Source organism: Heloderma suspectum, chromosome 1 (assembly GCF_057233095.1).
Source record: "Heloderma suspectum isolate Gila_16-S chromosome 1, 16-S_ref, whole genome shotgun sequence".
NCBI classification, from domain to species: Eukaryota; Metazoa; Chordata; class Lepidosauria; order Squamata; family Helodermatidae; genus Heloderma; species Heloderma suspectum.
Genome location: NC_139458.1, coordinates 188,666,249 through 188,694,237, shown reverse-complemented (window position 1 = coordinate 188,694,237; position 27,989 = coordinate 188,666,249). Strand labels below are relative to the sequence as shown.

The 27,989-nt window shown below is 42.3% G+C and overlaps 1 protein-coding gene across 3 annotated transcripts in view; it reads left to right on the top strand.

Moving 5' to 3' along the window:
- OLA1 (Obg like ATPase 1) overlaps positions 1–27,989 on the top strand; it is a 137,076-nt gene that overhangs the window by 64,465 nt on the left and 44,622 nt on the right. For all 3 annotated transcript variants that reach the window (XM_084813133.1, XM_084813142.1, XM_084813124.1), the window contains exons 6-7: positions 13,783–13,863; positions 14,134–14,231. In XM_084813133.1, the coding sequence (XP_084669259.1) occupies positions 13,783–13,863; positions 14,134–14,231 (179 nt within the window). The remainder of the gene's footprint in view (positions 1–13,782; positions 13,864–14,133; positions 14,232–27,989) is intronic.

Sequence of the window (27,989 nt, the reverse complement as noted above, 5' to 3'; positions counted from 1 at the left end):
TGATAATGCACAATCTTCACCCCACCCCCACCCCCATCTTTCTTGGATGAGGATCATATGTTATAGGGCTATGTGCATTAGCTTGATCATGTGTATATGCCAGTTATGTATTATACCTACAATACAGTCTGGGGTAGGGTGAGCAGAAGTGAGCTAGACCAAGGAGAAGGAGGGAAGGTGAGCCATGCATGATCCTATTGTTCCACCATGTGCTGAGTATGCTTGCTGTAGGATGTGCATGAATAGAGCTTGAGAGATGTTAATACTTCAATTAAAATATTTAAAGTCATGAGTAAACAGGAACTCTCAGTCAGAGCTTTTCTTCATCACATCAGCATTGTATGAAATGTAGAAAAGTTATACATGGGCTGGTGGTGTTAGTTTCAGATATTGTAATGTACTGGTCTTGGTGAGTGTTTGGAATTTGAAGGCCTGGTTTAACTACCTTTGACAGATTTGTTTTCTTCAGAAAAAAGAATGCTCAATCATGGAGAAATATTTTTGCAATGCTGTTCACTATATTTCAGTGTTGTAAATTTAACTTGTCATGTATGATAAGTGATTTGTTTTATGATGGTCCTGTGGTCTGGCTGGCCAAGAAAATGAGTTTATGTATATTGTTGAGCATGGAAAAGCAGGTCTTCCTCCAGCAAAGAATTATTTCAAAGTCTGAATCTAGTTAACCTAGAGTAAAAACACAGAATCAGTTTCTGTGTCTTCTAGTTTAAAACAGTTTTTACTGAACGACCAAGTGCGTGGTCTGGGAGTCTCCTGGACTCTGAGTTAACTGGGGAAGCCCAGGTGACTGCAGTGTCCAGGAGTGCTTTTTACCAGCCTATCTGGAGAGGATGGACCTTGCCTCAGTTATCCATGCCCTAGTCATGTCCAGGCTGGACTACTGTAATGCACTATACATGGGTTCATGTATAGTGCATTACACTATACATGCACTATATAGTGCATTTGAAGATGGTTCAGAAACTCCACCTTGTGCAGAATGTGGCCACCCGAGTATTGGTGGGGGTGAGGCAATTCGATTATATAATGCTTATACTGTGCCAGCTGGTACTGGTTACTGGTGCATTTCCAAGCCCAATTCAAAGTGCTGATTTTGACCTTTAAAGCCTTAAACGGTTTGGGACCAAGGTACCTGAAGGACCACCTTCACCCATATCAGCCTGACCACATTTTAAGATCAGAAAGAGAGGCCCTTTTAATTTGCCCACCTGTGAAAGCAGCCAAGAAATATCTTAAATAAATTAATAAATAAAATAGCTCTGAAAGCACATGAAAGAAAAGGCATAAATGTTGTCATATTTTGTTTGTTTATTTATTTATTACATTTTGATATTACCCATCAGCTGAAGTTCTCTGGCCAGTTTACAAAACAAAATTTAAAACCACAATATACAATAACATAGTAAGACATAATATAAAAACCGTAAGTTTAAAACCTTACATTGAAAACAAAGACTAGCAGGTGAATCTATTCCCATGGTAGCGACCACAGTGCTATCAGATTTAATATATATTTCAGTGGAAAATTGCCCAGAAAGTCCAACACAGTCACATGTGACTTCAAAAGAGGGAACTTCTCTAAAATGAGGGAACTGGTGAAACGGAAGCTAAAAGGGGGAGTCAAAAGAATTAAATCCCTTCAAAATGTTTGGAGATTACTCAAAACCACAATAATAGAAGCCCAGCTAAAATGTATACCACAGATTAGGAAAGGTAGCACCAAGTCCAAAAGGTTGCCAGCATGGTTAACGAGCAGTGTTAAGGGAGCTATTAGAGAAAAGAGAGCATCTTTCAGAAAATGGAAATCTTGCCCAAGTGAGGAAAACAAAAGGGAGCACAAGCTTGCACAAAGACGATGCAAGCAGACAATAAGAGATGCAAAAAAGCAGTTTGAAGCATATCACGAACAATATCAAGGCCAACAATAAAGAATTCGTTAAATACAGCCAGGGCCAGAAATATTGGAACAAGGATAACTGTTTTGGCAGTTGGCCTCTGTACACCACCACATTGAAGTTGAAAGGAATCACACCCAGATGGGAGCGAAGTCAGGACTTCCAGCTGTAATTCAAGGGGTTTGACAAAAGTGGGGCACTAACCATTCAGGAAGTACAGCCAGTGGCATACACACACACCCATCATTGGTGGCTCATAAGTAATGGAACGAATGACTGACAAGCAGCTGCATGGCCAGGTGTGGCCTGTTTCCTGGGTACCCCATGACCAAGCAAGCAGATGAAAGGCCTGGAGGTGGTTCTGAGTGTTACATTTGCATTTGGTAGCTGTTCATTGGAACTCCCAACATGAGGTCCACAGAGGTGTCCATGCGAGTGAAGGAGGCCATCAGTAGGCTGAGGAAACAAAATAAACCCATCAGAGGGATAGCAAAAACAGTGGGAGTGGCCAATACAACAGTTTGGAACATCCTGAAAAAGAAGGAATTAACTGGCAAGCTCAGCTACAGCAAAAGGCCTGGCAGACCATGGAAGACAACTAAAGTGGATGACCGCAGAATGCCGCTCATGGTGAAGAGGAACCCTTTCACAACATCTAGCCAGGTCAAGAACGCTCTTGCAGAGGTAAACATGTCATTGTCAACATCTACAGTCAAGAGACGGTTTTATGAATGTAAATACAGAGGCTTCACAACAAGGTGCAAACCACTGGTAACGCTCAAGAACTGAAAGGCCAGATTAGCCTTTGCCAGCAAACACCTAAAAAAGCCTGCCCAGTTCTGGGATAAGATTCTTTGGACTGATGATAAATGGAAAGCAAATACATCACCAGGCACAGATGGTATCCATCCTAGTGTTCTCAATGGACGCAAATATGAAATTGCTGGTCTTCTAACCAAAATATGCAACATGTCCCTAAGATCAGCCTCTATACCAGAAGACTGAAAGATGGCCAATGTAACACCAGTTTTCAAAAAGGGATCCAGGGGGGATCCAGGACATTACAGGCTGGTTAGCTTAACGTCTGTTCTGGGTAAATTGGTTGAAGACATTATTAAAGATAAAATTAGTAAGCATATAGAAGGACAAGCCCTGCTGAAAAAGAATGAACACGGCTTCCATAAAGGTAAATCCTATCTCACTAACCTGTTAGACGTCTTTGAGAGTGTCAGTAAACACGTAGCAGGGGTGATCCAGTAGACATTGTTTACTTGGACTTCCAAAAGGCTTTTGACAAAGTCTCTCACCAAAGACTTAGCAAACTTAGCAGTCATGGAATAAGAGGAGAGGATCTTATGGATCCTCTCCATAAGGATCTTATGGATCAGTAACTAGTTAAAGAACAGAAAGCGGAGAGTAGGAATAAATGGTAAATTCTCCCAGTGGAGGGAAGTAGATAGTTGGGTCCCACAGCGATCTGTATTAGGACCAATGCTTTTCAACCTGTTCATAAATGATCTGGAATTAGGAGTGAGCAGTGACATGGCCAAGTTTGGTGATGACACCAAATTATTTAGGGTAGTTAAAACAAAAAGGGATTGTGAAGAGCTCCAAAAGGATCTCTCCAAACTGGGAGAATTGGCATCTAAATGGCAAATGCAGTTCAATGTAAGCAAGTGTAAAATGATGCACGTTGGGGTGAAAAACCCCAATTGTAAGTATAGCCTGCTGGGATCTGAGCTAGCGGTGACTGACCAGGAGAGAGATCTTGGGGTTGCGGTGGACAGCTCAATGAAGATGTAAACCCAGTATGCAGCCTTTGTAAAAAAAAAAAAAAAAAAAAAAGGCAAACTCCATGTTAGGCATAATTAGAAAAGGGATTGAGAATAAAACTGCCAACATCATACTGCCCCTATACAAATCTATAGTGTGACCACACTTGGAATACTGTGTCCAGTTCTGGTCACCACACCTAAAAAATGATATTGTAGAGCTGGGAAAGATGCAGAAAAGGGCAACTAAAATGATCAAGGGGCTGGAGCATGTCCCCTATGAGAGAAGGTTATAAGAGCTGGGATTGTTTAGCTTGGAAAAAAGGAGGGTAAGGGGAGACATGATAGAGGTGTACAAAATGGTGCATGGTGTGGAGAATGTGGATAGGGAGACATTTTTCTCTCTCTCTCAAAATACTAGAACCCAGGGTCATCCTATGAAGCTGATTGGTGGGAGATTCATAGAATCATAGAATAGTATAGTAGGGTTGGAAGGGGCGTACAGGGCCATTCAGGACAGATAAAAGGAAGTACTTCTTCACACAGTGCATATTTAAACTATGGAACTCGCTACCACATGATGTAGTGATGGCCACCAGTTTGGATGGCTTTAAAAGGGGGTTAGACAAATCCCTGGAGGAAAAGGCTATCTGTGGCTACTGGTCTTGATGGCTATGTGCTACTTCCAGTACCAGAGGCAGTGAGCCTATGCACACCAGTTGCTGGGGAACATGGGCGGGAGGGTGCTGTTGTGCTCATGCCCTGCTTGTGGGTTCCTGGTCGACAGCTGGTTGGCCGATGTCAGGGTGGAGACTGAGCCCATAGAATCCCAGAGTAGTTCTGATTCTGAGGAAGAGGAGTCGCTCCTGGGAGAGGAGTGCGCTCCTCTTTCCCAGGGCCAACAGCTGACGGAGATTCCTCCCACCAGCATTCCTAGCTTAGATAGCAGTCCAGGGAGTGACCAAGCACAGATAGCAGACTTGGTGGACGTGCGACGCCGACGCAGAGAGCGGCGCCAAATGGAGGGTGCAGAAAGGAGGCGTAGTGCCCGGTTGGCGCGCAAACAACGACTGCGCCCAGAGGATCCAAGGGAAAAGGGGAGGGACTCTCTCTAGTCCTTAAGTTCAGGGGTCCTCCAGTAATTCCCTTTCAAACGGGGACCAACTGTTCCAACGTAGGGCATAGGTACTGTGCTGCTCAGATCTAGTTGCAAACGGTAGAGTTGTGAAGTTGTAAAAGAAGAATAAAGCTTTGAAAGGAATCCCTTTGTCTGTGTCTGGACTTAGCTACTGGATTAGACTGAGAGAGGCCTCCAAGGAGCCCTTGACAGCCACTGTGTGAACAGAATGCTGGACTAGATGGACCCTTGGTCTGATCCAGCATGGCTCCTCTTATGTTCTTATGGCAGTCCAAGCACTAACTCATAAAGTACTGCTTCCCCTCTGGTACCTTGAGTTTTGGCTTTCCATCTCATAGCTTTTTGAGAACCGCATCTAGATCATATTTGAGAAAAAAACACACAAATGCCATGGTACCCCTACAGCTCTATGTGGGGCACTACTTTTCCCCGTACAGATAGCAAGATTACCCCCCACCCTCTAATAAGCAGACAGGGCTTGATGTGGTTTCACTGAAGAGGTTTCATACTCTTCTCTTCCTCAGAGCTGCAAGGGAGCAAAAAGGTCCACAAGAATCATATTTCCTGTGTGCTCTGGAAGATGTATGTATGTATTTCTGTACCACCCAATGAAGCTCTTAGATCCTTTGGTTCACTTCAGAGTGTACAGTGTAAACCTTGAGGGGGAAAAGGGTTATCTCTGTCTAGGGGTGTCAGAGAATTTCTCGCCGAAACTTCGGGGGGCCGAGTGCCAACGTATTCGGCCCCCCAAAGTAGTTTCGGGGAGAAATTCTCCCGCCCCCCCCAGGATGGGACTTACCTTTCCCGAATTTCGCTCCCGGTGGCGGGTCGCAGCGGCGGTTCGGCAGGGCTTTGACAGGGGCGGCGGCGGCAGCTGGTCTTTCGACTGGCTGCTGCCGCCGCCATTTCAAGAAAAGTTAACAAAAAACAAAAAACGCCCCCGTGATAGGCTACGTGACGATTAACATAGCCTATCACGGCTAGATTTGCAAAGTCAGCCGTGATAGGCTATGTAAATCGTCACTTAGCCTTTCACGGGGCGTTGTTGTTTTTTTTAACTTTTCTTTTGAAGTTCGCGGCCGGGGAGACGGGGTGCTTCTCCCCGGCCTGAATTTCGGCCAGGGGCGAGGCGGGAAGCCTCCCCCCCGGCCTGAATTTCAGCCGGGCGAGGCGGGAAGACACCCCCTGCTCGCATGAACTTCGGGGGGAGAAGCGAAGCGCCTTCCCCCCACTGCGAAAAAAGCTGTGGGACAAGGTAAGTCCCTTTCGTACATCCCTATCTCTGTCTGACACCAGACATGATAGATTGATCCTGGCTGAGCTTATATCTATCTTATTAAACCTAGTCATACCTTCCAGCTTTCTGAGGAGATGCAGGATGGGGAAAGATCTGTAAAGGAAGGTTTCCTGGCTTCCTAACTTCCAAAAGCATCTGTCATCCCTTTGCCATACTCTTTTGTTACAGATAGGATGTTCAAATCCAGGAAAAAGACTTTACCCAAACTAGCTAACAGACACTTCGTTTTTACAGATGGCATGGGAACCATTTAAGATCCCACAGGTGGAAGCTCCTATACCAACCTTGTAACCCAAAGCAGTCTTGCCAGCTGATTGTGAAGGATCCCTCAAGGACTCCTACAACAAGTGGACAGTGGCAGTTTTCAGGAAGAGATTTAAAGCTTTCAGCTGTGGCAGTACCACATAATTACCAACTCTCTGTTCACCAAGGTTGAATGTACTTTTGGACAGAAGATCTCTCTGCAACCAGAGATGTCCAAGACCATCATGGATGGGCTTAGGACAGTTTTCCTGAGAGCTGTCTTGCTGGTAGATCCTTGTATAGATGCTGTGCAACTTGAAGTGTGAATCATTGCTTCCAGTTTAGTGGTAAACAGAAAACTTTGGCAAAAAGGCTGGGATGAAGATCCAGGCTTTGAGTCACATTTGGCCAACTTCCATTAGCAGGTGGTAAGCTCTTTGGATCTCCTCTTTTGTCTATCCCAGTTGAAATGAAGGATAAGAAGAAAGTCTTTCGTGTGGTTAAGATGACAGAGCACAAGGCCAATCATCAGCATTCCCTTGGGGGTGCCAAGCTGTTTTTTCAAGCCATAGGAATCCAGAGACGGTGTGTCTCTGGATTTTCGCCAAATACACTGGCAGAGAAAATACTCCATCCACTTCCTTGGCCCCTCTGTTTATCCCAAGGAAGGGCAAAGAAACTGTGCTCTATATGATGCAAGTTCTTATCCTTCCCATACTCTCTCATCTGATAGGGTGTCCTCTCCAGAACTTTGCATCCAAATTGGCCAGCCACACATTGGATACCTGGCTGCTGACAATGGTCAGGGAGGGGTGCGTCTTGGAGTTTCTTGACAGATATAAATCAAACCCTTCTGGAAGCTGCACAGTATGTTATAGACACTAACTTCATAGAACCAATTCCCTTTCCTAGGGAATTCCTTGGGTCCGCTCAATTTATTTCACAATTACAAAAAAGAACAGAAATGTTTCCACGTGGAAACTCTTTATTCCATTGCAGCAGTTCTACATAAGGGAGATTTCCTTGCTGCCATAGATCTTTCAGGGGCCTGCTTAAATACTACGATCAGACTGAATCTTAAGAGGTTTCTATGGTTCTTGTACAACAAGGAACTTTCAATATTGAACTTTCCTGTTCTGGTTGACAATGGCTCCTGGTGTATTCATAAAGCCCTGGTAGCGTTCATTGCCTTTCTCTTGAGTCCAGGGTTTATACTTGGCTAGACAATACCTTAATTTGGCCACAGTAGAGGACAAACCAGGGAAGATTTGCAAGTGATGATTGGGTGCTGGGAGGAGCCTGCCTTCATTGCCAACACAGAAAAGGCTGCTTTTCAACTGATACAGTGCTTGAACTGGTATGTGTGTCTTGGGCACTCTGAAAGCCTATATATTCCTCTCTGAGAGCGAATCCTGACAGTGAGAACACGAAGGTCATAGAGATCTCTCCAGGTGGAAATCACAGAGCTATTTTCTGTATTTTTAAGCTATGTTGTAGATCTGTGGGTGAAAAGTAGGTTATAAACTTTGAAGTTTTTGTTTTATCTCAGTGGTTTGGAATGTTTGTCTCCTGCCAGGATATTGGGCATGGGCAAAATTTCATATTTGATCCCTACAGAAGATGTTGCTTCTATTCCAGCTATAGTTCACTATACAGAATCACATTCTAGACTCTGTTCTGGAAAGGATGCAAAGACTGGTGGATTAGTGGCTGGCCTTGGACAGACTGTTCTAGGGAATGCCTCTGAAGTATCCAGAAAGGATTTTTATCTGTATGGACATGAGCCTCATCAGTTTTAGAGTCCACTTCCAAGAACTGGTGGCTCAAGGAACCTGATCAGATGCTAAGTCCAGGATGGTATTAATGGCCTTCAGGCACAGGATATGGAGCAGTCACATGCTCATACACGTTAACACCACCTCAGCAAGGGCATATGTAAACACAGGGGGGAAACATGTTTGATATTGCTTCAAACAGAAGCCAGAAAACTTCTAGTTTGGGTAGAGAGCAAACTTATCTTCATCAGAATGGAGACTGTAGCTGGGATGTCAAATGTGAGAGTAGTCTGGCTCAGCAGACAGACAGTTCTACCGTCCAAATGTAAACTCCAGCTCCAAGCATTCTAGCAAGTTGCAAGAAGATTCAGAGAAGGCTCATAAGTGGTGGACTATTTCCCAGAAAACTAACTGTTGGACAGGTTTGTGTTATCTCATCAGTGTATTTTATCATGTAGGAAAGATGCTCTCTGTCCAGTTTGCTAGAAGGCTTCCCATTCTGTGCTACTCTATTAATTCCTTCAGTAGATTTGAAATCATTGAACAGAAGTCACCATAATGGACCCACTCTAGGAAGGAATTTTTGGAATTATCCCTCCTGTGTGTCAGCTGACACTGCCGTTTAGTGAGCAAGGTGGACTTCCTCTCTCAGAGGCCAATACTACATCTGCAGATCGACTTGCTCCAGTTAGCAGCCTGGAAGGCTTTAATGGCAGTGGGTTATTCTTAGAAAACCTTGTCCACCTCCTAACAAAGATCATAACAGTAGGATATGCAGTACACAGAAATCCTTCACCAGTTTGTGTGCCAGAATGAACTTACACCTGGACAAGGCAGAGATAACAGGACTTCTGCAGGATCTGCAGAGAAAGCTCAACACCAAGGAATCTCCCCTGAACTGGATGTTGGACTGTGAACAGGAAAAACATCATGTTCAAATGTTTCTATATGGTGTTGCGCTAAAGCATCCCTTCATCCGTCCATGGACTTTCCATATGCTGTCAGGCTCTGATGTGTTCTCCCTTTGAACTGGATATTATTGCAATTTGGAGAATCTCAGAAGTTGGTGTGCTGTGATACACAATAAGGAATTGTGTATTTTTAGAAAAAAACAGGGTATTGATCATGTCTCAGCCTTTTCACAGATCTCAGGAGTTAGTTTGGCAGATGTTTGCACTAGCTTAATTTGTCGATTGGCAGGGAAGTTCCCTGAGATTCTACCTTGAAAGAGCAGCTTACACTACAAATATGCAAGCTCTTTTCTGGTCTTTCAAGTCATACTCAATGAGTAAGAAAGTATCCAGTGCTACACTGTCCAGATGATGTGGAGAGGCTACTGTTTCTGCAGTAGGAAAGATGTCACTTCTTGGTATTACCGCTCACCCAGTGATAGGAGGAGCAGTTACCTCTGTAGTATTTGGAGGCTGATCTCCCTTGGAGGAGATTTGTAGGTCTTCAATATGGGCACCTGTTCACATAATCATCAGGCATTATAAAGAAGATCTTCTGCCCTTTGGATGGAGGGTTTTGCAGAGAGTGCTGTTCCTTGAGGTGTGGCCATACTCAAACCACAGGCCTGCTTGAAGCAGAGTGCAGGGGTTTTTTTGTAACTTCCCAGTCTTCCTAGAGACTGCCCTCTGTCAAGCAGGGGGCAGAATAAGGCTGATGTTTACCATAAATTCTGATTTTTCTTGTACAAAAGTCAATTTGTGTGTTCTTGTTGATATACTCTTAGGCACGTGGGGAGGGAGGCAGGCCACACAGAATATGTTGTTTTTACTTTTACTAAAGCTTTTTCTCTCTCCTTAAATGTTATAAGTTTGTTACCTAGTTGTAGTTATATGTTGTTATCCAGTTACTGTGATTTTTTTCCCCAGATGGACAGCATTCTCTGCTCTCCCAGTTGTGGCCATCCACCTAATCCTTCTAGTGAGATCAAAGATGATCCTCTCTTCTGACCAGGAGGAGATGCTGTCCCAGATGTATGCTTAGTTCTCATTGGGGTGGTAAACCTGTGTCTGTGCTGTACCACTTCAGACTGCAGGTGGTGGCTGACATGGTGTGGAATGCTCATCCATACAAAAACAATTCCCTGCACATAAAAATAGCATGCCAAGGAGAAGGCTAGGCGTAGAAACCTCCTTAACATCTAGTTTTATATAGAGAGGAGAGGGACTATATTTTCTATGGAGGAGCATTCAGTTATCTAAGCCTTGACTGCTGTCTGAAGTGGTACAGGCTTGACACCAGTTTACCCACCTCAGTGAAAACTAGATCAGAGAGACTGCCCTCTACAAATCTAGAGGAATAGGAATTTACTGTAAAGAAAACATTACCCCCTTAACCACTGGTCTGGCATGAATGGTAGTGAACTCTTATTCCGCTGTGTTTTATCTGTACTTGCACGCTACTCACTTAAGTCCAGTTGTCTGAATATTGTTTCAGAAAACACTGATTTATTTGATATAATTCTTTCTTTGATCCATTTCCCTGGTCTCTAAAGCCAGAAGCAGTGTCATATTTGCAGTGCTTTACATCGGTAGAAAACCATAATCACTCATAATGCCTGTGGTCCAGCAAGTCTCCAGAGCACATGCTGGTGGTTTTATTGTCGTTTTCCTCCAAAAGTTTTAAAGCGTGGCTTCTCAGTTGCGTGATGGTGGTAGGGGGGTGAGAAGGAGAGAGAAAGAGGAAGACACCTGCTGGAATGAAAAGAACAAGAGAAATCTTAGCTACTCACAGAACATAACTAGGGACTTGCTGAATCATGGACAGTATGTAGGAAGGCTTGCTGGTAACTGTCCCAGTCTTTCCATTGCCTTGGTAAAATTTGGTAGTCTCTGTATATTATTATTCTTAGAAGGCAAAATATTGGAAAAACATTCAAACAAGTGTTCTGATATGTTGGGTGGGATAAGATGGAGGACCAGCCCTGAGTCACCTTGCTCAGAATTTTCTTCAACGCTTAAAAAGAAAATCATAATTCTAGGAACATAATTTCAGATATGCATGTGTCAGTCTATTGTTTTGACATAGGACTGCCCTAATACACTTGGTACCCGAGGAAAATAATTCAATTTCAGTTTATTTCATCTCCAGTGTTATCCTACCTGGAGGGCTTGGAGTGAGTAACACATTCAAGCAATACATAAAACATCAATTAAAATATGCAGTATTTTAGATGGCATATCAATGTTAAAAATGTCATGCCTGTTTAACTCTGGTCATTGAAAACAAGTCCAGAAAAGTCTTGTAAACACTTTTAGTAGATGCTTTAGCTCAGGATTTTGACAAATTTCAAGAGGAGGGGGGTGTTACAGTTGAAGAGCAGCTGTTGAGAGTAGTCCTCCGTCCATACTTCTGGTGTTGATGCACAATGGTTGTTCTAATAATAATTGCAACAATCATTGTGCCTGAAATGTTTGAATAATAATTATATTTGATCTATTTTGTCAAAGCATGAGTTTTGGTACCAACGTTTGAACTAGAGGAATATCTTTCATATTAATTCCTTTTTTGTATTACATTCAATAAGGTCAACTGAACGATTTAGGTAGGAATGGAAAAACTTCATGGATATTTTAATTGCTGTTTGTGCAGGGATAATTGAAGGATAAATCAAATATACAAGACAGATTTCTGTCATTACGATGTGGAGCCCCAAAGATTTTACCATCTAATTTACACTATAGAATATTTGGTTTTGTTTTTCGATGTTAATGGCTTTTAAAATTGAAATAATTATTCTAAAACCAGAAAACAATATAAAATTCCTCCACTAGTTAAGTAGGATTGTTTGAGGAATTGTTCTTATAATGAAGTCTAAGAATAACTTAACACATATTTTAAGCTTGCGTGAATTATTTATTAATTGAATAAAGCACAAAACATAGGTAGGGACCAAAGATAAGATAGTTCTACTATGTTTTTTTTAAAGTGTGTAATCTTGTTGCATGTCTCTACATAAGCTATTCTGGCCACTCATCATAGTAACCAGCTGGGCCATTTCACCTGCTGGAGCCATTAAAGAGGACTCTCTCCCCCTAGATTAATCCCCTCCGACATTAGTTTTTAGCTCTGACAACTGGAGCAGGCATTCAGAACTTGCAGGTGGCCAGTGTGACGCACATAATTGCCTACAATTTTAGGCAATGAATAAAAATGGTCTACATTACTTGTCAAAGGTTGTATATGCAGTGCCAAGTGAGATCTATGGGAAGCCTTTTAGGGTTTAAAGAACATTTAATAGCAAGGCTGCACAGTGCTTTTTTAATCATAATGCATTTGTAATATAGCACTTTGATCTTCTCCTTGTAGGAAATGGTGTTACATTAGCCACTTTTAAAACATTTATGAGTGAAAATCAGTTATAGGAGAGTAAAAGTGATTATTCTTAGGCAGAACATGTTATGTTTCATTAAAAGTTTTCAGCTTGCCCCTTTCTTGTTAAAATCTATGGGGTGCCCTACTCCTGGAGGGTTACAAATCAGGATCTAAGATTTAGAAGAGCTTTCCTCTTGTTTTTCCCCCTGAAGCAATTGCAAGATTACGAATAGTAGTATAGTGAATACTAAGGCTGTATATTTATAAATGCTTGACCTATTTATTAACAAGGTAAACATGTGCCTTAAATAAAAATTTAGTGACTAGAAAATCATGTTAAATTCTTTAATTGAATACCATGCTAGTGGTAACTTTCATGAAATGCAATGTTTAGAGCATGACCATAAATTATTTCTGACAAAAATTGACACTAAAATGTACTACTTCTAGAAGAGCTTGGTTTGACCTTTCAGACCTAAGAGCCTTTTATTAACACCTGCCTGTAAGGCAAACCTTGCCACACGCAGCTTTCAGATTCAGAACCACAAAACTGATGAGGAAAGGCTTGAAGGGTTCAGTTTGTGTCACTTGCTGTTTGCCGTTTCCATTTCACAGATGATTAATCTTTCTGTGAAGAAAGGCCAGAGAAACAAAGCACATTGGGCTCTTCCTGCAGTTACTCCTTCTGAATGCACACTAGCTTGCTAACTAAAAGGCCTTTAGATTTCCTGCAGGGAGAGATGTTCTGAAAGTGAATGCAGCTGGTTGGAGGTCACCAGTGCAAGGCTCTTGCCATTGTGTAATGGAAGCTTTGGCAGGTTTCATTTTTGGAGGAAAGGAGAAGGTGTTGATAAAAAATTAATGTAGAATATGGAGGCCTTTGGTCATTTGAATTAATATCTTGAAGTGTGGATTATCAGTAATCAGCTCAATTTCTTCTGCTATCAGTGTTTTTAAAACAAACATGTCACTTTCTGCGCATATTCTTTTGCCACTGTAGCATGTTTCTCTTATATATGGGATGCTTAATTAATAGGCCAATATGAAGTTTTGGAAAGCAGTTTTAAATTTATAGATACATCTTTTCATTCAGCTTGGGAGAAGAAAGTATAACCTGTATTTTTCAGTGAAGGGACTGAAAGGGTTATTCCATGTTCATCTACTCTTAGGCCTCATGTGACTCCAGTGTCCCTTTCATTCATTCTATATATAATTTAATTAAAAGATACATACCATACTGCTATCTAAAATGACTCCCTTATGAGAAGTAATTGTGTCCCTCATACTTTAATGTCTTTTGTTTCTTTTTAATTCTACACAGGACATAATGTGCAAAATCAAAAGCTGGGTAATAGATGAAAAAAAGCCAGTCCGTTTCTATCATGATTGGAATGACAAAGAGGTAGGCTTATAACTATTACCTCATCCACTAAATCTAATGTCTTTTCTTTTAAAAAAACCCATAAGTGTATCAGATCTTTATTTAAACCATTTAATTTAACTCCAGTTAATTAATGCCATTATTTGCAAACCATGTGAATTGCTTTTAACAATTTACTTTTCTACTTCAGAGATTAAACAGATTTCATATATATCTATATATATCTGGTAGTACTTCAGTGTAGGTATCTTTTAATGTGTTTTAGTGTCGTTTTTATTTCCTGTCCTTTAGATTGATGTGCTAAACAAACACTTGTTTTTAACTTCAAAACCAATGATCTACTTGGTTAACCTCTCTGAAAAAGACTACATTAGAAAGAAAAACAAATGGTGAGTTTACTGAAGTTGACTTTATTTTTTTTAATTCACAGTGCTTTTCAATGGCACCTTATTGTTTGTCAAAATAATGGTTAGTCATGTTTTTTGTACATAGAGTAAATCTTAACGCTAATATTGGCAATGTACCTATTACCTCATCTGTTGCAATGCTGTAGAAGTAAAAACTCCTACAGATTTACAAAATCAAGTAGTAAATTTACCTATCTTTTAGTATTTTTTTAACTACATCACTGAAGGACTCCCACACACACACTTAACTATGCAAAAATACTTTTAAGTTGCTAGTAATATTTAACTTTAGAAATCTGTCCGTATTCATTCAAGCCTTATTTATTACATGTTAAAGAAAAAAATCAATATGAGGGAGCATGCTAAAAAGGAAGTAGAGTATCGCATATGTATGCAGAGAATTATGTGTCTCATATAGTTCAGCCTTGTGCATCAGTTCTTATAACTTAAAAAATTATCTTACGAACTGTTTGTCACATGCAGTTCAGAAACTTTCACCTTGTTGTCAGTATGAATTCATATATAATGGCTGCAGGATAAGCTGTCTGTCAAACAAGCAGTGACCAAGATTAAGATCCACTCCCAAAGTGTGGGGATACAGTAGAAATCTGGTGTTTGAAAATAATGTTGCATTAGCTTGCCTGAAAAAGTTTCAGATGAGATAAAACAGTGGTTTTGAGGAAGAGGCACCTTAATCTATTTCATTAAAAGGGAATATTAATTAAAACAGTCTACTTTGTTTTTGCTACAAATGTCATGGTATACAAAAATGTTACTGTGAAACACACTTAAGATTTGGTTATATTAGTTTAGTCCTTTGTAAATGTATCCAGAATAGTATATCAGAATTCTTCTAAAACATACCCTCTCACTGTCCCTGTACTTCATTAAGTACTTAGATGCACATGGTTTCAATTTTCCATTAAAATTTCTCATTTCCATATGATATCAAAGAGTGAGAAGGCTTTAAACTGAAAAATAAACATTCATAGACTGGAAGCCAAAACAATAATTAATCTCACATGGTTAACTCCAATAAGTTATTAGAATGAATTCTGTTACATTATTTGAACTATAAACTGCTATGTTCCTAATGTTATAGTGCATTTATATTTATTGTAAGTGACATAGTTGAACTTCTTTTAGTGGTCATTTTAAAACTTCAGTTCAGAAAACAATCTCGGCAAAACCTTTATTTCTCTGTAATGGGTTACATCTAGTCTTCAGAAAACTTTGAAGGTAGGGTTGCTCAACTGGAAAATATTGTGATCTGGAAGACATTTTTAAGTTTCACACAAATGTAATGCAGTAAATTTAGCATTCTGAATTAAGTGCTATTGTAAAGGTTTCAAAAATGCCATAATAACAATATGCATCAAAGTTTATGTGAAAATGACTGCGTCAGTTTCCTTATTGAGAATACATCATCACATCTGCATTGGGGTGATCACAGGTATCGCTCACTGCCTCTAATTGTATAGTAAATATAATTTCTTAGACTTCAATGATAAGACAGACTGCTTGGAGACAGCAGTCTATGATTTGTGATTTAGCTGTCATCAGACACCCCATTTTGTGTGTGTGTTAGGCCAGTTGTGGTGATGATAGAATGTAAAACTTGGCATACATATTATGACTTTTAAATTTGTAAATATTGTATTTATATTATTATGAAATAATAGTCAAAATCCTACTGCATTTATGCAGAACTGTTGGTTGAAGTTTTTTTTTTTTTAATCCAGATTTTGTGGACGTTAGTGTAATTGTAGCTGAAAGATCAAAGCCTGGGATAGCTGAGTGATGTTGCAGAAGAGAATTTACCACATAACCATTTTCAGTACAGTTTCTGCCGCCTGCTGTTCCTATTTTCCCTCAAGCTAGCCATTGACAACCCCCTGTGCATCCCTGCTCGTAAAAAATGATTGAGGAAGTATTTGTCATGTATTTATGAGTGGGAAACATTGTGTGATATGGAATGGCATCTACTGAAGTCAGAATGATGACCATTTTTTCCTTCATCCTGGCAGTGGCTGATCTTTAAATCCTCTTTTTTTATGCAGTATATATTTTGCATTAAAGTGCAAAATCAAATTTTATTATGAGGAGTGTAATTAATGGTGAGCCTTTGGGGGCAGTGCAGACAGATGCAAATGATTAGAATATATTTTATTGGCAGCTGTATTTTAATTTGTGCTTTTTGGTTCATGCTATTAATCTGAACTACAGTTGAATTAGTTGCTCAGCTAGCAAAAAAATATTTCTTGGTTTAATTTGTGGTAATGCTATAAAGGAAGTGAATGTTAATTCAGGAAGAATGCAGCAGTAAACATTTTCATAGGTCTTTTACAATGGAGTTGTATTTACAGCATCATCAAATAGATGTTTTAAGGTTATGGTGGGCACAAGAAGAACTTGGGGAACTAAACCTAGACCATTTGTACTTGCTGTGTCTCACCCTTTCTGAACAAATGAACATTTTTAATTAGTGGTAAAAACATACTAGCATTTAAATGATAACATGTCATTTTTCAATCTTAGAGAAGAAGAAAACAGTGTGAATGATAGGACTTTTGTGTTTTAGAGTAAGTGTATTGACCTTTTGAAAGGTATAAAAACTGGAATGATTCCAAGGCACTACTACTTTAACATTAACAATGTTAAATTAGTCATTCAATTGATTTATGATTAAGACTTTGTTCCTGAAGAGAAGCTGACATGGCAGCTGTTTTAGTTGCACTTGTATTATGATCAGATGACACTAATCATGATGATTATAAGAATCTACTTCAGCATTTTAAAATACAACTTGCTCTTCTCTAAACAAATAGTTAAATAACTGAAGGTCTTTACAAAAAATTAAGCATTCTGTAGAGAATGTAGAAAAGTAATGCTTAATCTAGTACTATTTCTGTAATAGCACACATTGTAAATACAATATTGTTTATGTGCTAGTAAAACTGCTGCCTAGTAAAACCTAAGCTATTAAACTACATAAGGAACCAAATTCTTTTGGTATCCTCATTTAAGGATTGAATTCATTGCCATTTTAATGCAATACCATACTATTAAAACACAAACTGTGCTATCTAGAGTGCATATATACAAAAGTATATCGTCCATCTATCTGTTTAATTCACTATGTTGTCATGTTCTCCCTTTTAGAAAAAATGAAGTGAACTGTGTATTAGGTATATACGTGCACACACATTTCGGAGACTAATCTTGTCAATTCATGCTTGTACATCTCTGAGTTACCATTTGCAGACTGAAAGAGGATTTGGTATTCCACTCTAATATGATTATTGAATATTAGAAAATTAATGTAGCTTAGTTAATTCATTAAATATAATTAATGACTTTACACATCTGAACCTTGTCACGCACATTTGAAAAAGTCTTGAAAGGAGTTGAGTGTCTCTTCGTGTGAGTTTTAGATTCTTGAAATTCCCAGCTTATATTGACTATGAAATTTGAGAAATATTTGTTACATAGTAATCAACAGAATAAATTTGACTTACTTTTAGTTTTATTATAAATTCCAAGATACATTTCAAAGCATTTGGCTTTAATGTTTCTGTGCTTCTCTATTGCTTTCCCAGTTTCATGGTATAATGTTGCAAACAAAAACTCAAGTTACATGTCATGCTGCTGTAGTGTTGTGTTAAGCATTGCAAGATTGTGTGTCTTTGTGCTATATACATCCTAACAAATTCGATGGAATGTAATTCGAAGCAAGGGAAGGAAGGAAACTGAGAGAAGATTAGGCCATGGGATCATGGAGTAACCCGTTTAACATCTGAAAGAAACTGGCAAGATGTCTACAGTGAATAAGTATATAGGACAGTAGCACAAATTTACCATAAATAAATGATTTCATGCACAAAAGGGAGGGGATCTGATATCGAAGAGGGTGACGCAGGATAACATCCAGGAAGGAGGTATACCACAACACCTCCCAACCCAGTGCCCTCCAGATGTTTTGGGCTACAACTCCTATCAGCCCCAACCAGTGTGGCCAATGGTTGGGCATGATGGGAGTTGTTCAAAACATCTGAAGGGCACCAGGTTGGGGAAGGTTGGTCTGAGCCAATAGCAGGAAAATCTTAACTTTTAAATAAGGTATTAACTAGGGTTGTGCCAGATTTTTCATAGTTCAGTTTTAAATATCAAAACTTTCAGCAAAAATCTAATAGTAGGCAAATTATGTGAAAATATATTTTGATCTGTTTTGTAATAGTCTCAATTGCTGCACCAAGATTGCTCTCATCTTTTTCTCTTTTAAGAAAACTACTGCTGATGAAAAGTCTAAAAAAAGAAAATGAATACAAGTATTACTGTACACCAGTAGTGTTGTTTGCTAATATAAACATTCTCACTCTAGTTATGCTTGATATTTCAAAACTAATGACTATGTTGAATTAAATAACACTGTTACGATATATCGTTGGAGTAGTTAACAAATTCACTGTATAGAAGCTATAGAACTCGTGTTTCGATATGTTGTAGGTCGCTGAAACCAATCCTGTAGCAGATACAGCCTTCTTTCAGAGCTTTACTAAGTACTAAATTTGCAGCTCAGACATTGATTTTAACGTTTTGACTTAACAGTTTGGAACTTGTTTGAAAAAATTAGCTTTTTTATATGAAGAGGGCATAAATTATTTAATATGACCATCATTTTACCAGCTGAAAACTCATTTGCCCATTTACTCCACTGCTTATGTACCCCCCTCATTCATTTTGCATCACAGTATAGGGCAAAATGGTTCTGTTAGCCAGTTTATGTGGAATTGATAAGTAAAACATAATGATGGTACATCTTGCAGTTTTTATAGGCAGATTCTGGTGCGCTGAAATGTTGTGTACACTGAAATATTATCATATGCAGAATCTGGATTTTGAAGGAAAGATTTTAAAGTCAGGAAAGCAGAGGATCCTATTTACAAAATCTTCTGGCCAAGGATCCTATTTACAAAAACCATAGAGAAACATTTTCAAGTTATTCCCCATGGAGGAAGAAATTGTCATGTTTATAGCAGCGTCATACGTTACGTTTTATAACTTCAGGTTGCAAAGGCCACAACCATATCCAAAAGGATGCCAGCTGGTTAAATAAAATTACAGAGGCTATTAAAGACCTAGAAGGCTTCCTTTAAAAAGTGGAAGGTTTGGCCAGAACAAGAACTCTGGCAAAACAGATGTAAATTGACAAGAAGGTAAGCACAGAAGGAACTTAAAAGGAAATTGCTTAAAGGTGTAGGGTATGCCCCATGCAGAGAGGGGTTGACACAAGGCTTAGTAGTACTTTCTTCCACCTGTTGTGTGTCTACTACACCAGGCCATTACTAGAAATAGGATGGCTGGAGAACCAAGTAATTTGCACCAAGGATGAAGGGCCTAGATGGGGATGTATGATGCATGCATGGGCCCTCCTTGTAATGATTTGCATAGTGCAGGCATAATGTGGAGAACAGCTCCTATTAAGTGCTATGTGGGCATGGATTGTGACTGTAAAAAGTAGTAATCAAAATGTTGACGTATGTCAGAACTAAACCAGCCAAACCAATACAACTGTTAGAGGTATAAAGGGCTAAAAGGGATACTGAAGAAGATGCTGAAATGGTAGAGAAGCTAAATGCATTCCTTGCATCAGTCTTCACTGTATAAGAAGTTGGATATAAATCTGTACCAAAATCTCTGGTTCTTCATGGCTTCTGTGCAGCCCAACATTTTGGGAACAGCATATATACAGGGTAGTCAAATAACCTTCTGGAATTCCAGCTGGGAGGACAGGGTCTTTTCAGTTTTGATGCCACGTTTTTATTTATTTAATTTTTCTCCTGACTTTCACCCAAGGAAGTCAAGTCAGCACACAAAATTTTCCCCCATTTTATCCTTGCATCAACCCTGTGTAGTAGGGTAGACTGAAAGGGTGACCCAAGGACTGAGTGGGAAGCCCAAGAGATTCTCGACTGAGTATGGATTTGAACCTGGGTCTTCCATTGAGCAGTATCCTATACTGCTGTTGCGTTTCCACTCATTTCCATTGTACCAGTGGGAGCCGCCGCTAGCACAACAGGAAGTTAGTGCTTCTTAAAACAACCCTGGAAACGAGCAGAAATGCTTGTTTCCGGATCAGAAAAGGTCAACAGACCTCCTGAGGCTCTGCCCCATTCTGGAAGCTAGTGTTTTGTTTCCAGTTGCTTAAGGAACTACTGACTCCCACTTCTGCTAGTGGTAGATCTTGCTGGTGCATGGGCAGCATTGGATATTGCACTGTTCTGAGTACAGTTTGGAATAGGTCCTCTGTTTGTGCATCCTTGGAACAGAAAGTGTAGGATATTAAATATAGTAAATAAAATAAAAATTATGTCCAGTCCCATCTATATTGTAATCAGGTATATGGGGCTCTCTAAGATTATCTGCAGTCCTATGCACACTCGCATCTTATATCAGTGGGACTTACATCTAAGTAAATCATTTTTGAAGGTAGGCAGTAAGATACTTAGGCTTTTATTTGCAATTACATTGCTATCCTTCAATTTTGTTCATATGTGTTTGCATGGCTTTTTGGATCATTCCATAATGTTAGATCACTTGATGGCACTTCCCTCCTCCTTTCCATACTTGAAAGTATTCAGATCAGATTTAGCAGCTAATATGGGTTAACTCATTAATTGTGAATGGCTAAATGAAAAACTGACCACGAGCAATATCTGAGTATTCAATTAGCTTCCCATTTGCTTAAATGAGACTACCCGAGCAAAAGGAGAATGATGATGGCAGCATGTGACTTGCTTGTGTGCAGGAGATAGGTCTTCCTCATATAGAAATACCTAGACCTTCAAAATAGTTAAATGTGGTCAGTTTCATTGGATGGACTTCTTTTGGTGCCTTGATTTTTGTGTATTGTAATATTTTGGTCCAGCAAAGCATCAGCTACATCTGTGCTTAATATTTGTTCATGTAGGAGTAGTCCTAAAAATCATCTTTACCACGTAATTTTGTTTTTCCTGTATGCCTGTGCTGATGGTGACTTCAGCTACAACTGCATTGCAAAATAATTTGCTTCTATTTTGTGTACTGTTGAATGGCTTTGCCTACAATTCATTTATATCTGGGCACATACTTTGGTATCACATGCTTATCTTGCATCTGTTTTCATTGGGTTGTTTTGGAACAACTGGGCTACCTCGTATGCATTCACTTGGTTTGAGTCCATTATCTTCCTCAGGCTTTCTAGCCCCAAAACAGAACTGGGCATTTACTTATTCTCAGAATATGACCATGGTTGCTGCTTTTTGTATGTACTACGGTGTAGTTAGTTGGTTTGGGCTGCATTTACACAAATAGAATGAAATATACAGGTGGAACATCATTTTTTTCTGATCAAACCCAAATATTAGACATTAGCTATACCTAGTTCATATTTATTATGAAATACCCAATCTTATGCTTGATAGCTGGTGGTTTAAAAACTATGGCTTGGATGCTAAATTCTTGTGAGCACATAAATTTACTTGTCGAATGTTCCTGCTGGCGGAAGGGACAGAGAATATTTTAGTCAATGCCCCTTTCCTCATGTAGCCCCCTTTACCCTCCGAAAATCTGCTCTGGCAGGTTATGGGGCTCTCCGGAATAGCATAGGAGGCAGCACTAGGAACTTCAGAGGGAAAGGAGACTTGACTAAAATACTCTTCCTTCCTCCTTCTGCCAGCAGCAGCCTCCATTGGATTAGAGACCCTTTCATTCACAGATGGGCTACTCAGGATTCAAGCCAATAACTTTATGCATTTGCTGTTGGAACCCATTATCAAAATACTAAAACATTCAGAATGATCTGTGGCATAGTGTTGATTTGCAGTACCATGACTGAAAACCCCCAATTCTTGTGCTTAACTGAAGGAAGGCATCTTCAGATGACCTTCAGCTGCCACGTGGCAACGTACAGGAGAAGCCGTTCCCCAAAGGTATGGAAAACCCAGGACATTTAGAGCTTTATAGGTGAAAACCAGTATGTTCAGTCGAGCCTGGAAACAGACTGGCAATCAGTGCAACTAATAGAACACCCATTTTACGTGGAATTGCTTCCTGTCAAAGGGTGGGCAGCTGCATTGTAGACTAGCTAGTGTTTCTGCACACCTGTTGTCATATGAAGTCATATCAAGTATATATCCCATCACATTGCACTACACTGCCCACAGGGTGACTTTAAAAAACTCAAGTAAACAATCCATAATAAAACATAAACAAGTTAAAATCAGAAACTTAAACGTTAAATTCTTACAAATATACAAATACCAAACAACTTTAGAGCAGTATGGCACAACAGTGAGTGGTACAATTAAAAATCAACGTTACCTTGCTGTCTCAAATGCCTCCGAAAATCATACATTTTAAACATCCCAGAATCATACGTTTCTTCAAAGCAAGGGAAAGCTATTTTGTCAAACCTCTCTGGGAAGGAAATTACGTAAAAAAGGGGGGACAGGATACTGTTGAGAAGGCAACCTAACTTCAAAGAAGGATGGGAACTGAAGCATAGTTCCATCCAATAATCTTAATGTATTGGGGCATGAGGTGAGGTTCCCCTATGGAAGGAAGTGCTCCCTAAGGCACCCTAGGCCATGCTCATTTATGGTTTTAAAGGTTAACACTAACAATTTGAATTGTGCCCAGAATTGAATTTCATTATCACTGTTGTTTCTTCCCATCAGCTCACTCCTTAGAAGTGGGCTTCTCATTCTGAAGTAACTGAAAGTTCCGAACTGTTTCTCCCACCGAGTACAGGTGGCCAGCCAGTATGGGGAAGGCCCTGCCTCTAGGGCCGGGAAGACAGTCTCCAGTTTGATCTTCTGGAGGAGACCTGTTTGACTTCCTGCCTCATGGTCCGAGGCTGTCTCACACAGAGAGCAACGACAACAATCCCCCCCCCCCCCCGGAAAGAAAGAAGAGACGAAATAGCCTTTTGGGTCGCGACATGGGAGAGGCGACCGCTCCTCTGGCACACAGAGGAGATGCAGATCCAGGACCACCCCCCAGGGCTTCCTGCCCAACGCTGCGTGCTGGGGAAGCCCCAAATCATCTTCCCCGTGGCTGCATAGATGCCCTAGAGAGCGGAGGGAGGTCCTGGCCACATGGGACTGAGGCCCAATGGACGCAGTGGTGTGAGGCCTGGCAGTGGCCTCCATTACCCTCCCCCCCGAAGGAGAACGGGAGGGACATGCAGAGGGTGAGTCCAGGCGGCAACAGGGACCCTGAACGACCCCCTTTCTCGCTCCCCCTGCACCCTGCCCAGACAGAACAACCACACCATAAGGCCAAGCCTGAAAAGCCAACCCCCTCCCCCATTGTAAATCTAGGAAAGATTGTGAAATGGAGGATCACAGTCCCCCACATTCTCCATCACGGGGGCCCCTGGGAGAAGGAGCAGAGGCTCTCCCCAATCGGGACTTGGCTTGTAGGCCCAACCCAGAGGGCCAACCCCCACCCCATGTCCAGGAGGGGGAAAGGTCTATGCCGCAACTCCTAGAGGAGGCCATTTGCCAAATCAGGCGTAGGGCCTCCCCCCAAAAGGGGACTGGGCCCAAAGAGCACTCCCATAGAAACACATCAATTCAAGCGGCGTATCTGCTTGCACTCTCGCTCATCCAGCTACAGCTCCACGGACGACCAGCGCAATAGATCGCACTCTAAACGGGGATGCAGCTGCACCCCCCCCCCGCCGGCCCACTCCAGGAGAAGCAGGCAGAGGGGAGGGAGGAGAGATGCCTAGGGCGGATCCTGATCCACCTCAGGGAACTTTCTGGGAGGAAGCACACCAGATCCTTGTCCCCTAGCCAAAAAAAGGAGGCTCGGAGAGGGGGGGCAGAGGGGCACATCCCCTTCTTCATCCCCCACCTACTGCTCTGACTCCCAGCTGGGGTGGTGGCAGTGGCCTTCCCATTGCCCCCCTTCCCCCAAACGTGTCACTCCCCCTAAACCTGGAAGAAATACTGCAGGAGTGGTCAAAGCCAACCCCCCGCCACCGCGAAAAGTTACACTGCCTACAAGAGGACGCCATGCAAGACTTGGTCATCCTGAGAGTAAACAAACTCGTCTCAGCTCTCAACTCCAAGACTCTCCTGACCTCAGAACATGACAAGCTCCTGTCGGACCAGCATGACCAAAGGGCTGAGGCAGCACTCCACAGAGACTTCGAGGCCTCAGCTATGTCCATTGAGCAGCGACCACATCAACTATTGTCACTAGGGGCATCTTCGTGATGGCAAGTGGACTACTCCACGACAGAGGCCTAGGGAAAGAGGCTTATGAAACCATGCAAGATATAGCCATGGCAGTGTCATTCCAGCTTCACTGGATTCCATTCAGCTGGGAGCAAAAGCCACAGCAGCAAATGTTGTGGCAAGAAGGAATATCTGGCTACGCAACTGGGGAGCGGATACCAAAACTAAATCTAATCTGGTGAGTGTTCCCTTCTCAGATAAGCTCTTATTCCGGTAGGCCTTGGACAAGCGCCTGGTGGAGACAAAGGATAAGAAGAAAGCTTTGTTGAACCCACTGAAGAAAGAAACAAAGTGCTAACAGGCAAAACCCAAGCCCTTTCGTCCCTTCAGGCCATCCTTCTCCTCCACCTACGTGCCCAGAGAGGGCAGGTCCAAGTGGTAGCAGCACACCAGGGCAAAGCTAGGCACCTGCAGAGGGCTGTCCTGGCAAGGCAAGAAACTCGATACAGCATGACTCACCATCTCCCCCAGTGGAAGGTTGACTGCAGGATTTCTCAGATGCTTGTAGGCGGCTCTGCTTGGACAGCTGGATACTGGAAACAGTAGAATAGGGTTACTCTATAGAGCTCCAGAGGGCACACCCAGGGAGCACTTCCTCAGTTCTCCTCATCAGAAAGACCCAGTCAAGCATTTGCAGACTCTCACAGTGATACAACACCTATGACAGATCTGAGCCATCAAGAAGGTACCACGGAGAGAGGGGGGATAGGGCATCTTCTCCTTCTTCACAGTTCCGAAGAGGAATGGGCGGACCAGGCCCATTCTGTACTTCGAGAGACTCAATTGCTGCCTGAGGAAACAAATCCAAATGGAGATGCTCAAATCCATAAAGGAGAGCCTCTGAAGAGAGGACTTCTTAACATTGGTGGATCTGTCAGAGGCCTACCTACACATTTCCATCTGGCTATCTTACTGCAAGTTCCTATGCTTCAGCTATGGAACAAAGCAATGTCAGGGTGGACACTGAGCCCATAGAATCCCAGAGTAGTTCTGATTCTGAGGAAGAGCAGTCGCTCCTGGGAGAGGAGCGCGCTCCTCTTTCCCAGGACCAACAGCTGACGGAGATTCCTCCCACCAGCATTCCTAGTTTAGTTAGCAGTCCAGGGAGTGACCAAGCACAGATAGCAGACTTGGTGGATGCGCGACGCAGACGCAGAGAGCGGCGCCAGATGGAGGGCGCGGAAAGGAGGCGTAATGCCAGGTTGGCGCGCAAACAACGGCTGTGCCCAGAGGATCCAAGGGAAAAGGGGAGGGACTCTCCCTAGTCCTTAAGTTCAGGGGTCCGCCAGTAATTCCCTTTCAAACGGGGACCAACTGTTCCAACTTAGGGCATAGGTACTGTGCTGCTCAGATCTAGTTGCAAACGGTAGAGTTGTGAAGTTGTAAAAGAAGAATAAAGCTTTGAAAGGAATCCCTTTGTCTGTGTCTGGACTTGGCTACTGGATTAGACTGAGAGAGGCCTCCAAGGAGCCCTTGACAAGCAATTCCAATTCAAGGCCCTGCCCTTCGGCCTAGCCACAGCTCCGAGAGTGTTCACAAAGGTCCTCCTGGCCTCAGTGGCCCACCTGAGGTCAAAGGGAATCCAATTGCACCCCTGTCTGTACCCCATCATGGGACACCAGCAACACTCTTTCAACCCTACGGTCCCTGGGGTTCATCATCAACGAGAAGAGCTCCCTATCACCTTCACAGTCCCTGCTCCACCTGGACACAACCAAAGACACTATGACTATCAACAGACAGGCAGGCCGCAGTAAGCAGGCTGGCAACCCAGATCCAGACCAAGAAGAAGCTCTGCCTCAGAGAATTGGCGAAACTGCTGGGTGTGATGGTTTCGTGCCAAGAGACTATCCTGTGAGCAAGATTCCATGTAAGGCCTCTATAGTTGTTCCTCCTGGTCTTCCAGATGGAAATAGTGTGCAGCCACACCCCTCGATGACACTCCCAGCAGAAGTCTCTTGTTACCTGTCCTGGTGGTCACACCCACCCAATCTCACAGAGGGTGTTTCCATCCAGACTCTGATATTCACCACAGTAACCTCAGATGCTTGCCTCACTGTCCACAAGGACCAACACACCCAGGACCAAGGAGGAATCTCACCTCAGCATCAATTTACTGGAACTGAGACACCTAGCCCCACAGCTAGTGTCACAAGACGTCCTAATTAGAGTAGACAGCATGGTAGCAAAGCCTGTGTGAACCAACAAGGAGGAACCCAGTCCAAGCCCCTTCCGTGGGAAGCCATGATATATTCAGGAGGGCGTAAAAGCACTTCCACTCCATCAAGGCAGAGCACCTAAAAGGCGTGTTGAACATCTAGGCTGACTGACTCAGCAGGACGTCCCTAGACCCAGGGGAATGGTCCCTCCACCCAGACTTATTCAGATGGCTGATGAGCCAGTTGGGCCTGCCCTGCTTTGACCTCTTTGCCTCTCAGCAGAACACCAAGCCCCCCAGGCTTGCCACCCATTACCTCATGAGAGGCACCGAATTCACGGATGCCCTGATCAACAGATGGCCAGGGGACTTCTTTATGCCTTCCCCCCCTTTTCCCTCATCCCAAAGGTGATTCAGAAGTTGAGGGACCACTGGGTGGAGCTAATCTTGATAGCCCCCAATTGGCCAAGGAGGCCATGGTATGCTGACCTTATAAACCTATCTACAGACAAACCACTGATCCTCCCAGACTGGCATAACCCACTGCCTCAGGGGCCATTCACACACCAAGACCCAGGCTTCCTGAAACTGACCATCTGGAGATTGAGTGGAAACTGCTAGGGGACCAGGGCTACTCGTCAAAGGTGGTTTCCACCCTCTTGGCCTCCAAGAGGTCCTCCATTAACAGGTCGTACGAGTGCACCAGGAGAGCCTTCCTCAAATGGACTTGGGCAGCAGGGAGGTACCCCTTAGCCACTAATATAGATGACATCCTGGAGTTCCTCCAAGGAGACTTGTCAGTAGGCCTGAAAGCAAGCACCCTAAAAGACAGGTTTCTGCCTTGGGGTCTATACTAGGACAGTTAGACTGGGGCCCCTAGGGATCCACCCCCACACTAAGAGATTCCTCAGGCCAGCCTCACTGATCAATCCTCCCCTGCTGAGAAGGTTCCCCATGTGGAGCCTCAATGCTGTCCTCAAAGCACTGATTAAAGATCCATTTGAACCCCTAAGGGCAGCCACCCTTAGGTGTTGACCCTGAAAATGATTTTCCTTCTGGCCATCATGTCTGCCAAAAGGGTCCCCGAGCTGGGAGCCTTTTCAGGAGAAAAGGAGCTTTACATTTTTCACAGGGACAAAGTGGTCCTTCGCCCAGACCCTACCTTCATCCCCAAGATCAACTCAGACTTCCGCAGAGTCCAGGAGCTAGTCAACCCATCCTTCTGCCCTCACCCTTCCAACCCCCAGGAGAGGGGGTTGGAAGGGTGCTATGGATGCTAGACAGACAATCCAGTAG